This window comes from Nanorana parkeri, unplaced genomic scaffold (assembly GCF_000935625.1).
Source record: "Nanorana parkeri isolate BGI_ZX_2015 unplaced genomic scaffold, ASM93562v1 scaffold694, whole genome shotgun sequence".
Taxonomy (NCBI): domain Eukaryota; kingdom Metazoa; phylum Chordata; class Amphibia; order Anura; family Dicroglossidae; genus Nanorana; species Nanorana parkeri.
Window position 1 is genome coordinate 207,860 of NW_017306962.1, and position 15,406 is coordinate 223,265.

The 15,406-nt window shown below is 40.8% G+C and overlaps 1 protein-coding gene across 1 annotated transcript in view; it reads left to right on the forward strand.

Annotated features, from left to right (window-relative positions):
* The window catches only part of LOC108792889 (eukaryotic translation initiation factor 4E-like), a 14,766-nt gene extending 569 nt beyond the window's left edge, over positions 1-14,197 (forward strand). The window contains exons 2-7 of the mRNA XM_018563771.1: positions 4,275-4,375; positions 6,151-6,246; positions 7,600-7,663; positions 9,533-9,646; positions 11,650-11,789; positions 14,006-14,197. Of these exons, the coding sequence (XP_018419273.1) occupies positions 4,275-4,375; positions 6,151-6,246; positions 7,600-7,663; positions 9,533-9,646; positions 11,650-11,789; positions 14,006-14,120 (630 nt within the window). The 3' untranslated portion in view covers positions 14,121-14,197. The remainder of the gene's footprint in view (positions 1-4,274; positions 4,376-6,150; positions 6,247-7,599; positions 7,664-9,532; positions 9,647-11,649; positions 11,790-14,005) is intronic.
* Positions 14,198-15,406: the final 1,209 nt, after the last annotated feature.

The following is a 15,406-nucleotide window of genomic DNA, read 5'->3' on the forward strand; positions in this document are numbered from 1 at the left end:
CCCCCTCCCTCTAGCTTTTAAGTTACATTTTTTATTGCTGTAATTTTTTTTGTCTGAGAAACAAATGCATTGTGTGCTAATTCTGTTGTAAGCAGCTGTGGTCTTCAGGAGCTTGATTTTAAAAAAAGACAAATTTAGCCAAATATAGAAAAAAAAAAAAATTTCAGCTGAATTGCACAGTTTAACCACTTGTAAAAATAATTAACCCCTTTGTTGGCAATTGGCCAGGGTAAGGCATGTCAACATCTTTGCTTACCAGTAATTAGAATCTTTAAAATGTAGTTAATACCTTAGATGAGATACCTTTTTTATATGGCATAATGTATGGAAGCAAAGGGGTTTCTCCTCCCCTGCCCAATTCTAGGGACCATAAAGAAAAATGATTCAGAAGATCATTGGTTAAACCCACTAGTGCATAGCCATTACACTGAACTGAGGCTACTACAGCCAAAAAAAACAACAACCTATAAGCAGTTTCTAGGTTGATAAGGGAGCAGTACTGTTACTATGGTTTTAAGTGATTTGGCTTGGGGAACATTCAGAGCTGTGCATTGTGGTAACATGGAAACATTGTGCATTTTTCCGTTCATTACCTCAGCATATGATGCATAATATGCAGTGCCATTTATTTGCACCTCCAATGGTTGTTTCAGCACACCAATTTGAACCATCTGTGAACTAAAGCTGGTGATCTGTGTTGCCAGCACACCTTATTGCATGCTCAAAGTGTGTGTTTTGTTTTTTGTTTTTTATTTTATTTATTTTTTAACACCTGCTTAAGTAAACAAAACAAAAAAAGACCTGGATGCAGATTGCATTCCTCCCAATCTGCAGGTGATTATTTCAGCTATGATTACTTGCAGAGAATCACTAACACACGCAGCCACCGTCAACCTGTTATTAACTTGAAGGGGCACGGCGGCTGCATCTGTATGGACGTACCTGCGGTTCCTCCTACAAGAATGCACAGGAATCCTCACCCGCAGCTTCAAACGCCATGTGCATGAGGCCTAAAGCTGGCCATACACCAATAGATTTTCTATGGTCAGATGGAAAAAGTGCAACAGATTCCTCCATCTACGCTGAACGGTGTGGATGGAGGAATCTCCTATCAGCTGGCTCTGCCTCTAGATAGGCAGAGGCAGCTGTCACTCACGCAGCTGGGCGGATCCCGGCATAATTGTCGGGATCCGCTTCAGCTGCTGCGTCTTAGCAGCTTAGGGTGACGGGAGGACACTAGTTTGTGTCCTCCCGTTACCCTTAGGAGAACTATGGGGAAAAGCCCTAACCCCATAGTTCTCCTTTAAACACAGCAAGAAACTTTGGGATTTCCTACTTGCATGTTTTGGAAATTTTGATGGCTTCTCCGTGTCAATACAAAGATGAGTTTGTTGTCTATGTAAAGTAACCGCCCATGCTACACTTAGAGGACAAAAAATCCATATGTATTGGTCTCAGATGAGTTTCTGTGGCTATGTTGAGCAGACAGAGGAAAGATTTATGTGTTTTTAAACCTTAACTATCAACTTCTCTATTTGAGCTGTTAAATATATATCGATAAGTGCAAAATTATGTTATATTTATGTCATATCAAACATTTAGACCTGACCTGTGTTCTGTACACAGTTCCTGTGTTATCTCAAGGAGTCTAAGTTTGCCTCCCTAGTTCTTTTCCTAGAATAAATAAATATTAGCCCTTATTGTTGTAGAGAATGAGGACGGGAAGGGGGGGTTGGAGTAGTTTAAAAAAATTAGACCTGACCTGTGTTCTGTACACAGTTCTTGTGTTAAATCATGGAGTCTAGGTTTGCCTCCCTCCTCCCGCTTCAGCTGCTGCGTCTTAGCAGCTTAGGGTGACGGGAGGACACTAGTTTGTGTCCTCCCGTTACCCTAAGGAGAACTATGGGGGAAAGCCTTAACCCCATAGTTCTCCTTTTAAAGAACTTCAGGCATAGGCCTTGCAGTGCAGCTACCCCCACACTGCGAAGGATAAGTTCTGTTTTTGTCCAGGAAGCTTAAAAACAAACAAAGATATGCTCACCTGAATGTTGATCCTGCCTGGCTTCTAGACCCTGTCCCTGCAGCCTCTCTTCCCCCTCTGCTCCAGTGTTCTAAGGACCGTGAGTTATCATGTCTAAGGAAGGTCTATTAGACTTGAGGATGCCAATCTTCTTTTTTTTTCTAGGAGGAAAAAAAAAACTGGTGAAGATATTAGAGGCGGCTGCAACTAACAGCCGAACGCCAGATGCTGGCAACTGTACATTGATATCTGTCAGTGAGGCAGCCCATTACAGTGATTAGCCAATAGGGGGGGTTGAATTTTGTGGCTCAGTTAAGCTGTGACACTAAGGCACCTGTGTTCCCTACTACACGATCGGTGTAGTAGGGAACACGGACCACAAAGTGCAATATATGTACATTGTAGTATGTTACTATTTATTCTGAATAGTCACCATAACGCACAAACATAATGGGGTTGCCCATAGTAACCCCCTGTATGCTGTGGTGTGTTCTGTTGGCCAAATATAGTGCATGTGGACTTTTAACTTTGCAAAATTTCATGGCAATTGTGAAGACTGAACTCGTGACTTTCTAAATAATGATATAAATAGAGATTTTTAGCTGCCCATAAAACTGTAGTATGTACATGCAGGTCAATATTCTGATAAACTTGAAAGTTCAGCTTGGCCGAACATTGATTTTCATGTAAATCGGGAGATTAAAGGGGCAGCAGGGAAATGTAGTGGCTGAAGGTGCTGGCAGACATTACTGTAATTACAGGGTAAACAATGGTAATAGGGAATTCTTTTTTCTAATCTGCCCTATTGATTGCTGCCCCAAGAGCAGTTGGCCAGGCATATAACCATGAAATCATTATTAGTGGAGGAAAAGACCATCCCATTTCTATCTCTTGTGTGAGCTTTGACAAACAGATATGTCTGGATGTAAAAATTCTGGGATTAAAGTTGGGGCAACATGACATGTGTAAACTGAAAAAGATTAAGGTACACCTGTGCTTTGACTTGCATGATCCAGCACATGTGCATTTTGAATACAAATGTTTACATTTTTTACTTGAGCGCCTTGTTAAAATAAACCTTTCCTTAGAAAAATGAATTCTGCCATTGCTCACCTTCTGAAAATACTAGTTGCCTGGGTGTTGCAACCCAATAGCTTCAATGGTTAAGTTTGCAAAAATAGAAAATATTATCTGAAATCTTGTTCTAAGTTAGTGACTATTGAAGCAAGAGGTTCTGCGTGACAGTCGGATGATTAGAATTTGCAGAAAGAAGTCTGCAATGGTAGCCTCATTTTAAGGAAAAGATGCTTTTACAAAAACCCTAAACTTAAATTAAAGTTTTTAATTAAATAGAACTATGGGGTAACTGTTTTTCCCCATAGTTCTCTAAGGGTCACGGGAGGACATATACTAGCGTCCTCCTGTGACCCAAAGCTCAATATATTGCGAGCTACAGCTCGCGGTATACTGAGACTGCTGCAGCCAGGACGGATCCCGACAATGCTGTCGAGATCCACCCAACTGCGTGAATGAAAGCGGGCTCTGCCTATCTAGAGGCAGAGCCAGCTGTACCTGCCCCCCTCCCCCGTCCGTTCCTCCAGTCAGCGCTGGAGGATTGGGGAGGGGGGGAAATCCCTGCAGGGAGCTGCGACTGAGTCACTGCTCTCTGGAGGGAGATGATCGAGAAGAGAGCGAGCGACGGTGTGTGTTCGCTCACTTCCCGATCTATTGAGCCGACGTGTGACAGTTTCATTGTCGCACGTCGGCTCGAACTATGAGGATGACTTTTCACTCACCTCCTAGTTCTCCTTTTGAACCTTTAACAATGCATTCAAGTGCCTTTTTAACTATTAACAAAAATGTAAATCGTTTAGCTGTAGATCCTCTAATTGGTACTGACACAGTCCTTCCTTCTGGAGGGGGGCTACTTTTGTTCCCCCATGGTCAATGTGTGTGTTGTAAAGTAGCCACCGCTCCAAGCTCATTCCCGTGATGGACCACAATCTCCATACAAAGTCGTAAACGAAACCTGAGATTGTAGTCCATTATGTCAGTGAAATTTGAGTGGTGGCTACTTTCACACAACTGGTGAGCTAAGAAAATCACTTGGAAATGTCCCATGTTTGGATCCGGTTCTATATTTCAAATATAAGCTGCCCACTGCCCAGTGTTCATGCTGCACTTGACTTCAGTAATCTTTGAGCTCACAGTCGTATATGATTTGTTTTGGTAGAGCAATTTCCTCCTTCTTTAGGCAACATTTAAAGGTCTTCCCCGAAGAGACAATGAAAAAAGAAGAAAGAAAAAGGACGTGGTTGCTCCAGTGCACGTGGAGAAACATCCTCTCCAAAGCAGGTACACCTAATCCTTGGGCTGTGAAATAACTAAAGAAGACCTTCAAAGGTGGCCATCTCATAAGCATTGATGGAAAGCTGGCACCAGTGAGAACCATGAACCTTGGAGAAAGAAATGCTTCTTGTATTTGGGGAGCTCAAGTCATGTTATGCAGATAAGTAGAAAAGTAAATCACCAGCACTCAGCGCACGTCACGTCTGCCCTGAAGAAGGGACCCTGTGCGGTCTCAAAAGTTGGCTCTGACTATTGTGACGTCTTTGTCCAATAAATGGACATATTGAATTATATCGCTGAGTGCTGGTGATTTACTTTTCTACTTTGTATTTACACGGCGCCAATGCGTGATTGTCACTGCGAGCACATCTTCCTTATTCGCCTGGACTGCTGCAAGGTGTGCGGAGAGCTCCCCTGTCTATCCACTTATGTTATGCAGATATTCTCACAGAATTGCAGTCAAGGTCTAAGCATCTTATAACAAAGGTAGCTGTGCCCAATAATGGCTATGAGACTGTCCCCTAAAAAGAGTCTTCTCTTCAGAAGTAAAGGAAAAACAACTCTTGCTCTACTTTGCATCTCTTTCTGATCACTTTCCCTAATTCTCATAATTCTTTTAAAGGGCCAGTTCACTAAAGCATGCTATTGTAACTGATCTAATAAGCATGGATGTGGAGGAACCGAGATTGCATTGTTCTATGCTTTGCTCCATCAGCTCCTTGCTTCATTGCTCACTACTTTTGAATAGGCAGAGGTTTCCTCCACTCACCCTTTTTCCAAAATTTTGCCAATCCTTTAGAGGAAATAAGACTGTCTGATAATACTCAAAAATGGCATGGTCTTATATGCTAATGGGTACTTCCCTTTGTGCTCCGCAGCTCTGCCCACTGCTTCATACCCAACCTAGCAGAGTTATAATTATATTTCTAATGTCCACTTATATTGTGAAATATATTGATTACCCGGAAACTCTAAGGCTTTGCATTTAAAATCCCTAGCATTTCCGTTTGTTGATTGGATATGCAGGCAGCAGGGAAATGTTTGTGGTCACTATGTGTAGAAAGTGATCTGAGATGGAACAATGCATGCACTGGCATGATCACATTTCTGAGCACACTGACAGGACCAGTGCCTTACCACCAACACTCCAGATTAGTGTAATACAACTCTGCAGACAGCTTGATAGGAGCCTGTCTTGCATAAATTGAAGCCAGTAAAAGGTAAGAATTAACATAAGGGTCAAATCGCTTTTGTAGATCTTCTAAACAGGGTAACCTTAAATTACCTTTCCTGGCTTAGAAAGATTCAAAGTGAATCAATAAATACTCGGTGAAGATTCATTATGTTATGGGGATATATAGAAATGTTAAATAAACCTAAGCAGTACACTGAAAATGTATCTTTTGTCTGCAGTTCCTCCTGGAAAAAATTGAAATGCACATCCTGGTATGTGAGGGTGCTTAGGCACTCCTGTGCATACAACCTATATAGCTGTATATCTGCAGTATGAGATCTATGGCACTGTGCTGGCTGCCTGTGAGATTTTGTTACTACTGTGCTTCTTGCAGCTCTCCTTGCTAGAGGCTCTTGTATGAGACCTACCTCTACCAAGATGACCACCTCGACACAGAGACAATGTGCATGGCAGGTCAGTAATGGGGAAAGAAACTTGAGGCCACACGCAATACTGGTGACTAGTGATTTTGTCCTCTGGAAGCTGTGCCGAAAAAAAGGAAGGCAGAGTTCATTCTCCCCCTTAACTGTATTTTCCATTTGTTTAGGTGGGCTCTTTGGTTCTTTAAAAATGTCAAAAGCCAACCATGGCAGTGTAACTTGCGTCTTGTGACAACCTTTAACACAGTGGAAGACTTCTGGGCGTAAGTGTATCAACTCTGAAATGTATCTTTTTTTTTTTCTTTCAATTTCTGTATTAGTTGTGAAGGTGAGTATTGGAGTTTTTTTTCTAGATCTTTATAACTTTCACACTGTGCTATTCTTGGCCAAAAGGTTTCTTTCTCAGAGGTTGTTGGCATGCTGGTCACTAAAAAAAACATACAAGAGGTATACAGTGAATCAATGGATCTCTAAAGACCTGGTAATAGTTATCATCTTTTGAAATGATGATCCTTGTAAAATGGCTTTGTGTGTAGTACTGGGTTTAATAACATAAACAATTCCTATTTGCAATCTGGGACAGTATGGCAGTCCACGAGGGAGCAAAAATCTGTCTTTGCTAGTATGTAATGCCAGTCTACACCCTCAAAAGATAGCAATGTGTTTACATGAAAGTAGTTCCTGATGTGACTTTCACATTTCTACATGCTTGTTCTTCAACATTTTTGTTAAGGTATTACATGTAGTGATTTCCAGATTGGCCATTAGAGAGAGCAAACACTCAATTTGCAATAATTCTGGTAAATATTCTGTTAAGAAAATGAGGCAGACAGCAAGTGAAATGACTCACTGAAACAGAGGCAGACAGCGAGTGAATTGACTCACTGAAACAATCAACTAATAACTTGCATGGCTAGAATAAGCAGTAAAAGTAGTATTAATCTCAAACTTTTTTCAATAATCTAGATGCAACAAATATACATTGCCCAGAAAAGTATTTCTTTAAATTCATGCCCAAGCGCTTAGAAATCAGGTTTCCAAATGGCTGGCTCCAACTCGCAGCTCTACTTCCATGAACTTCCTGTTGAGTACAAAATGACAAGGGACAGAACAATCCCCAGTAGCTATCCATCTGGTAGTTTGGAGGGGAGAAGGTGGAACACGCAACAGGGGAGTGGTTTGCTATGCTATTCTTGAGTGTTTGCAGAGATGCGCACACACCAGGGTGGCTCTATAGGAATCTTGCAAGGGAAAGGAGCCACCCTAAAACAGAATATCAGGGCCAGTGCTCGGGGCACCAGATAATTCTGCAGGGAAACGTTTTAAACATCAAGGAGCAGCATCCATTTTAAATGACCTTTTAAAACATTTTGACGTTCTCATCTTAAAGCCAAATTCCAGCTGCTTGGGGGACCTCAGCTTCAAGGAGTGGTGCTCCTATAAGATCAAAATATTTCTACAGCTATTATACAAAAAGACATTTTGAACAAGGATTTCTTTGATTGCCACTAGAGGGTCTGAAATATTTGTTTTCACTTGGGGATAAGGGGGGTGAAGGTGGTAAATGTTTGTAAAAAGGTTTGCAGTGATGACCATCTGTGATTTCTCTCCTTCAGACTCTACACACATATCCAGCTAGCAAGCAAACTGTCCTCTGGTTGTGACTACTCAATATTTAAGGTGAGAAAACGCCTACCATTCACATAAAACCAGTCTTTCATGAGAGAACTGAGGTTGATGTTACTGGCCTTTTAAAAATGCTATTTGCCTGGCTTCCATTGCTTGATACAGATTTTGGCATGACAGCCAGACATGGCTGTGGTGTATTTTTTTTTTTGGGGGGGGGGGTTCCTTTAGGTTCCTTCTTTTAAATCGGAACCCCTGTCACACTTTACTCCCATGTTTTAGTATAGTATAGAGGGAGAAAAGGTTAGAACCTCTTAGATCTCTATTGCTGATGGAGTCAGCAGCTCCCGTCAGGAGAGGCAGACTTCTATTGGACAAAATAGGCAGACCAATGGTTCATGTTCCGTGTCTCGGGGCATTTCGAAACTCTTCATCGGGGATTAAATGGAAGCACTCGCATTTCTTTTTAAGAAAAACGTTGTCTTTGAAGTGGCGAGACAGTAAAAGATCTCAACAGCCATGCAATAGCAGGGAGAGGCAGCTGCCCTGTGGTGTTGACTGTTCCTTCCATCTAGTCCCATCTGTCTTCTTACCAAACATAATGTTTATTATTTTAATAAGCAAGCTAACTCCAGTCTTCTATACTAGATGGACCCTGGTTTTGCGCCTATAGTGTGTGGGTGGGTTTTTTTTTTCTTCTGTTTCTCCAGTATGCAGAAGGAAGGGATCAATGTGGTTTGGCTGACATTAAGCTGTGTGTAGAAATAGGCAACATGAATTTCACATGGCCTGGGCCGTTAGGCATCACCCTGGCAGTCATGCTGGCCAAGGTCTAGGGACAAACCTGTTTCTGTTTGTACCTTGTACCCAGTGGGTGAATTCTCCATTTCTGACCTGATGAAATCCCCCTGTAGGCACATCTGTTGCTGACAGCTGTCAAAGTTGGGAATTCCCCTCCCCATACTTACAGTAGTTTTTTTGCTGAGTGCAGGGTGTGCCTTTTTTTTTTTGCCATGTATGCACATGGGGTGCCATTTGAAAATAAATGGCCATGCAGCAACACTAAGTGTTAACATACATTAAAAAAATGTGCACAATAGTATGAATGCAGCCAACCAAATTAACAGTCTACAATAACTGTAGAAAGGCATCATGGCACACTCACAAACCAGCATGTAAAACAACTTGTCTCACCACTAAAGACAATGACAGAGGTTTGGATACACGTCTTCTGCAAAGGATGTGTAAGCCGCACTGCCGCGCCAAGGCACCTCTTATAGTGCGGTCCTAACTCTTTACCGATTTGGTGCAGCGACGCATGGGGTTTCTCAGCTGCCAATGGGATGTGCGGGATCCCTTGTGTGTTTCTGTACCTTTAAGGAGGTTGGGCGTCCTCCTGACAGACCTGCACCCAATTTGATATCTTCTGCCCCCATGTGCTCCAAGATGGAGACTCTCATAGTTTAGAGTTAGGACCGCACTATAAGAGGTGCCTTGGCGCGGCAGTGCGGCTTACACATCCTTTCAAGAAGACGTGTATCCAAACCTCTGTCATTGTCCTTAGTGGTGAGACAAGTTGTTTTACATGCTGGTTTGTGAGTGTGCCATGATGCCTTTCTACTGTTCTACTGTTCAAAGCCCATTTTGTGTGCACCTTACTGTATAACTGGTAACAAATTGTTGAGTGCGTTTGTCGTTTGTTTTGCTTTAGTGAACAATAACTGACTCCTTAAAATATGTCACTTTATCCAACTAGGAAATGTCTGAATGCCAAAGTATTTTGCTGACTGTGTGCTTCAATTAAGAATGTCTATTTTTTTTTTTTTTTACTTCCGTGTTGTGCTAATCTAAAAGAAGAATGTCAATGATTTTAACAAATCATGACCACCATTGTTGTAATGGTATATGTAATATCATGTGCAGGATGGCATTGAACCCATGTGGGAAGACAGTAGGAACAAAAGAGGTGGGAGATGGCTGATCACTCTGTCAAAGCAGCAAAGGCATAGTGATTTGGACACACTTTGGCTAGAGACGGTAAGTGTATAATAAGTACAGTTATCATGTATTGTATTGTGTTTTTAGAGTAAACTAGCCATCGAAAAGAACGTTGGGTGGGTTCCATTTTTATAGCTTTCCACTCCTTCAGTTTTGCAGGGATGTGATAACTGAAATGTTTTATTTGTGTGTCTCCTGTAGTGTTCTGGCTATAAAGGTACGGACACCTATGGTGTGGAAAATATCACTGGGCAACGTGAAAAACAGACTAGGTGACATACGGTGACTTCATTGTGTGCAGTTTAAACAAGAATGAAGCAGAGCAGCTACTGAACATGAATGACATGTTACATTTTTCACTGTTGCAAAACAGAGGAATTTGTACATGTTTAGCTCTCTGTGCAGTTGAAAAGTTTGTTCTGAGATAGATATAATATTTTTGTTAGAAAACAGCCGTGTGTGTGTGCGGTATGTGTGTGTATAATATAAAAATGTGTGTAGATAGATGATAATTTTTTATAATATAAACGTGTGGGGGGAGAGAGAGAGATGTAAAATATGAAAAAAAAGCTAGTTGCAATTTTTTATGTTGCACGATATTTGCAAAATGTTTATCAAACCAATATTTTTTAGATAAAATACCCTAAAATGAATTTTAGTACATAGAAACAGAATATAATGCATACATTTTTTTTGTGTAAAATATAAAACATGGGGTTGTATCTGGTAAATAGATACCACACATGCTTTAGCGCTTTTTTATGTGCGCCTGTGAAATGGCAAAAAAAAACTACAATACCCAAAACTGTTTTTGTATGCATTTGGGGGGAGGAGACTTTAACGTTTTTTGTTTTACGTTTTATTGCTGTCACATAGTGGGCTAACACCCCCCCCCCTCGCCTCCCACCCATGTGATAGCAAAGGGATGTGGCAGGTCCTATTTATGGAGACATCAGGGCTAATGTCACCTATGGAATCCAAAGAAGCTGATTAAACACAGATCATGCTTCTCCACCCACAGCAGCCAGCAAAATGACGCCCTGAAGTGATATAATACACATCACTGCAGGGTTGTGATTGGAGGGAAGATCAGGCACCTGGAAATGCACTGATCTCCCTCCTGCTGTGCCAGTCCTCAGCCTGCACAGGGGACAGCGGAGGCTGGGCTAGTTGGAGGTGGGGCACACACTCCCCAGCTCCATACAAGCAATCAGGCGGCTCTCTAGCTGCCCGAACGCTGGTATGGTACAGCAGCCGTGATATTTGTATAACTGCTTCAGGACCGTACTGCTTACATAAGTTTGGTGGTCCTGACGTGGTTAAACGTGGTGACTGCTTTATTCCTACCCCCCTGCCCATCTGCAACAGAAACCAGGTTGGACTACAGAACGCTACCCCGCTCCAAATAGAGGCATATCGTTGTGTAGTCCTCAAATGATGGCAAACAATATTATTGATGATAGTCGGCACAGGCAACTTGGAAAATTTCAGGTAAGATCAACATGTATTTCTTGACCTTCTCCAACAGATCTAACAAAACCCTTTTTAAATGGTATATTTAGAAGGCCCAAAGGAACCAAATAAGTAGACCATTGTCCATTTACATACACATTAATTCCTGACAAACAAAATGCCCACCTTTTATCAACATCCATTCAGATGTTGCCGTTGAAATATGGAATTGTATATTTGGCGAATGTCTGTTTCAGCAAGGTTTTAGAGTCCCCATAGTGCCAATAAAACTCCACTGCTTCTGTATCTGTGAGCCTTATGGGAAAAACCGTTTGCTTTGTGCACAGATACGGAATCTGAATTGAATGGAAGGCAAGACAAATCCTGTTTGCCTTCTTGTCGGCTCTGAATGTGAATGATCGTATAAACTGTTTACCACTGCCTGGTAGAAATTCGGCGACCACTGTATGCAGTGCTGGCAGTAGCCCCGTATGCTGAATCTCCTATGTACCTAAATGTTCTTTCCTGTAAGCCTTTCAGATATATATGTGGCTATCTAAAATCAATATTTCACCATTATTCTCTTCCAGCTGCTGTGTCTAATTGGTGAAGCTTTTGATGAATACAGTGAGGAGGTCTGTGGAGCTGTAATTAACATTCGTGCAAAAGGAGACAAAATTGCAATCTGGACTAGAGAGACAGAAAACAGAGAGGCTGTCACTTACATTGGGTGAGTTCTAGCTCTTTTATATTTAGGTTTGCAATTTTTCATAGATATGATTATCGGATAATTGCCCAATCCCAGTTAATTTTTGGTTTGATCAGGCTAGGTACAGTATGTTGGATATGATCGGTGGTATTTTGGAGCAATTTCTCAAAAAATGAGATATCCCTTCCTAAAGGTTGTCACCAGAACACGTGTCCTTTTCTGGAAGACCTAACTGGGAGACAGATAACAATAAAAATCCAACAGGGGCTTGAAACCATCACCGGACTGTCCAAAACAAAAAATGGCTTTAGAGGCACTTTAATCCACTCGCATGTTTTACCAGCATTTGAACTGTAGCCTAAGGTAATATTGTTCCCAAACTATTATACAGGCCACAAAATGTGGAAGGTGCCAGCTAGGTACATGTATGTGAGCAGGAGAGAGGCTGTACCCAGAAAAACAATGGGTGGGGGTTGCCATGCTAGATGAGGAGTATTCTGATGAAACAGAAGAGCCCACTACATCATCGGAACAGAAAGTTTGTACCAGTTTACATTTTTAGATAGTTTGAAAATGTGACTGTAACCATGCTGTAACAATTTACAGGGTACGTTTTTGTAACAAGCCATGGTGACAAGGACACAATGACAATGTAACAATGCACATTCCCCAGCCTCTTATCTGAAGAGGGGTGGAATTGGGGTAGCTAGGGGCATTCACTTTTATATAGCATTTGCAAAGAAAAACTACACTTGTTGGTTGCTTAACTGTTGAGAAACCAAGCATATTGATTATTGCAGTTTTAATAATGGTATACATTAAGTTGACAAGTTGAGGTTCCCAGCATAAGCTATTTAAGGAGCATTAATACTTTATTGTAAATGGTTTATTCAACCTATATACAATAAAGCAATACAGTTTTGAAAATCGTTTTTTATTGATACTAAATGAGAGCAAGACAAGATGTAGTTTGATTAAATGTTAAGGGACCATTTGGGTTGCTCAAATATTATTACATTTTACAGTAGTCATTACAATAGAAGGTAAAACGGATATATAGATAATGACTGTGTTTTTAGTTTAAAAAAAAAAAACGGCAGCACTTGGGCCTGTGGGATCTTGGCACTTCTAAGGCTGCAACAGCTGCAAACATGTGTTGATATGCTATTTTATTGTTCATTTGCTTTCTTGCATGCAAATTCTCATTGACAAGTTTATTGAATTAACTTCTACCTCAGAAAGCCCAAAGATCCATGGTGTGGAAGGACTATTGAGGTCTACAATTTCAGCATTTGCTTCTATACTGTTAAGAGAGTCTGTCAGCATTGCGCTGTACCTTTTTTTTTTTTTTTTTTATTAATTGCAGAAATGCTCTTAAATGGTTCATATTCAGAATCCTGGAGAATTGGTGCGAGCATTTTTCTAATTTTGCATACTTGCCTGAATGCAGCTCCTAAGTGGTCATCACTGTGTGGCTGCAAATGTGATTTTTTTCAGCTCAGAATTTTCTCTGAGGTCTGCTGCGATCCTAATATGGTAAACATAAATTACATTTTATGAGGAAATATGTGTAAAAGTTCTAATTTGCATTCACTTTATTGGTGCAACACAAGAACAAGCCTCTGCAAGCTTATACGGCTGATTTGTAGCAGTTTGTGCTGAACCTAAAAGAGCAACACAAGTTTTAAAAATGACCTTTGCCAGTCTTTGGCCTGCCTAGTATAAAACTTCTCTAGCGCTAATGTGATTACATTTTTCTAATAAGAATCTGGCTTTATGATCCTATTGATTTTTCCTATTTGATAAAATCGTAACCAGCACCATTTTATACCATCCTGGCTAAGTGACAACCCGACCTGAGAATATTTGTTAAAACAGTTTCTATCATGTGTGTCTCACACTTCTGAGAACAGAGCAGCTCCCTGCCTGGAGGCAGCCTGGTCCCACCCTATGCTGAAGTGCTATCCCAGTGTATTCAGGTTACACCACTCTGGGAGTAGGGAACTAATTTAAACTATTTTAAACGTGAGGGTGCAGAGTTCCCCAAATGGATCCTATCCTGCAGTTCTATTGCTGGTCAGTTGACCCATCTTCGTTTAATGCTTGTCGATTTAACTTAATGTGCAGATTTTGTATGTTTTGGCAGATATGACTAAGCTTATTGTGGGAAATAACACCTGGTATGACCAAAATGCTACTGTTAAGTTACAGTATTTTTTTTATTTTTTTTTTTGCAGTCGTGTGTATAAGGAGAGACTTGGCCTGTCTTCCAAGGTAGTCATTGGTTATCAAGCACATGCAGATACAGCCACAAAGAGCAATTCTCTCACTAAGAACAAGTTTGTTGTTTAATGAAGACTCCCATCATGTCCACACTTCTCAGTTGTACTCTGTGCATACATTTTTGTTTTCATAGTGGGCAAAATGAGGGAATTATCAATTTCACTTTAATTCAATAAAAAAAATATCACTAAGTTTTTATTTTTTGTTTCCTCCTCCTCCTAATGAAGCAATGTTTTTTGTTACATCCTGCTCAAACACCTCTGTACAGCATTTGCTATTTTAGATCTCTTTGCATGCATGAGAACTCCTGTGTGCATAATAATGTGACCTAATAGACAAAATATATCTAAATGTGTCCAGGAACTTAGCTAGTATATCAAACTGATTCTTTTTTGTGTCGTTCCCACACTCAAATGAAACCATGAGAGAAATGGCGAGGCTTTCATTGTAGACCACCTTCTGCGAATGCTAGTTGCTTGCTGCTATGTAGGTCCATCGGCCAGTGGTGTACCTAGTGCAGTTGATACCCAAGCCATTTTTTTTTAAATTGTATTTCTTTACACCCCCACCCCATACATCAATAATCATGAAATGATTACTAATAAGCAGGAACAAAAAAAAAGTGTTTGTGTATAATAAATATGATTAAAACAGGAGGATTATAGTGGTGTCCATTGATTAGGGCAGGCCTATTGGGGACAAAATGTATACTTGTTTAGTCCTTTTTAAATGGTCCTTTGGGCAAAAAATGCAATCTAAATAATACATGGACCCCAAATGGGCAATTGTACACAATACAGAGGCAGCAAATAGTCTGTTACAATATGCGGGCAGCAAGTGGACAGAACACTGCCAATTGTGACAATACATGGGTAGCAAATATGCAATTGTGGCTATATGGGCTATCGGAGCCAAAGAGGAGTTTAGGACAGCTTCATTTTGGCTCTGTGTTGCCACTGTATCTGACGTCTTGACAGGGCTACCAGCCACACTGCCCAAGTGGGTGATCATGCACATAATGGGGACCTTGCATGTGCAGGGCTGCCTGGGGTGTTGTACTAGAGCACCTGCAAATGCACTGTCACTAATTTATTAATATATATTCGTGTGTGTGTGTGTCTGTCTTTGTGGGCAGGATCTGTATAGTTACTGTTTTTTGCTGGAGTTGCCCTTTTTGATCTACTTTGTATTTTTAACTAATCTATGCTGGTTAGATTAACCACTGGGTGGTGCCTGGCTGTGATTACTAGATAAAGAGTGAAGGGAGGTCTGAGTCAGTACTAATTAAAATGAACATCATTTTTTTGGGAAAAAGTATATGGTTAGCAGATTTGTACCCCATCCTTTATATATAT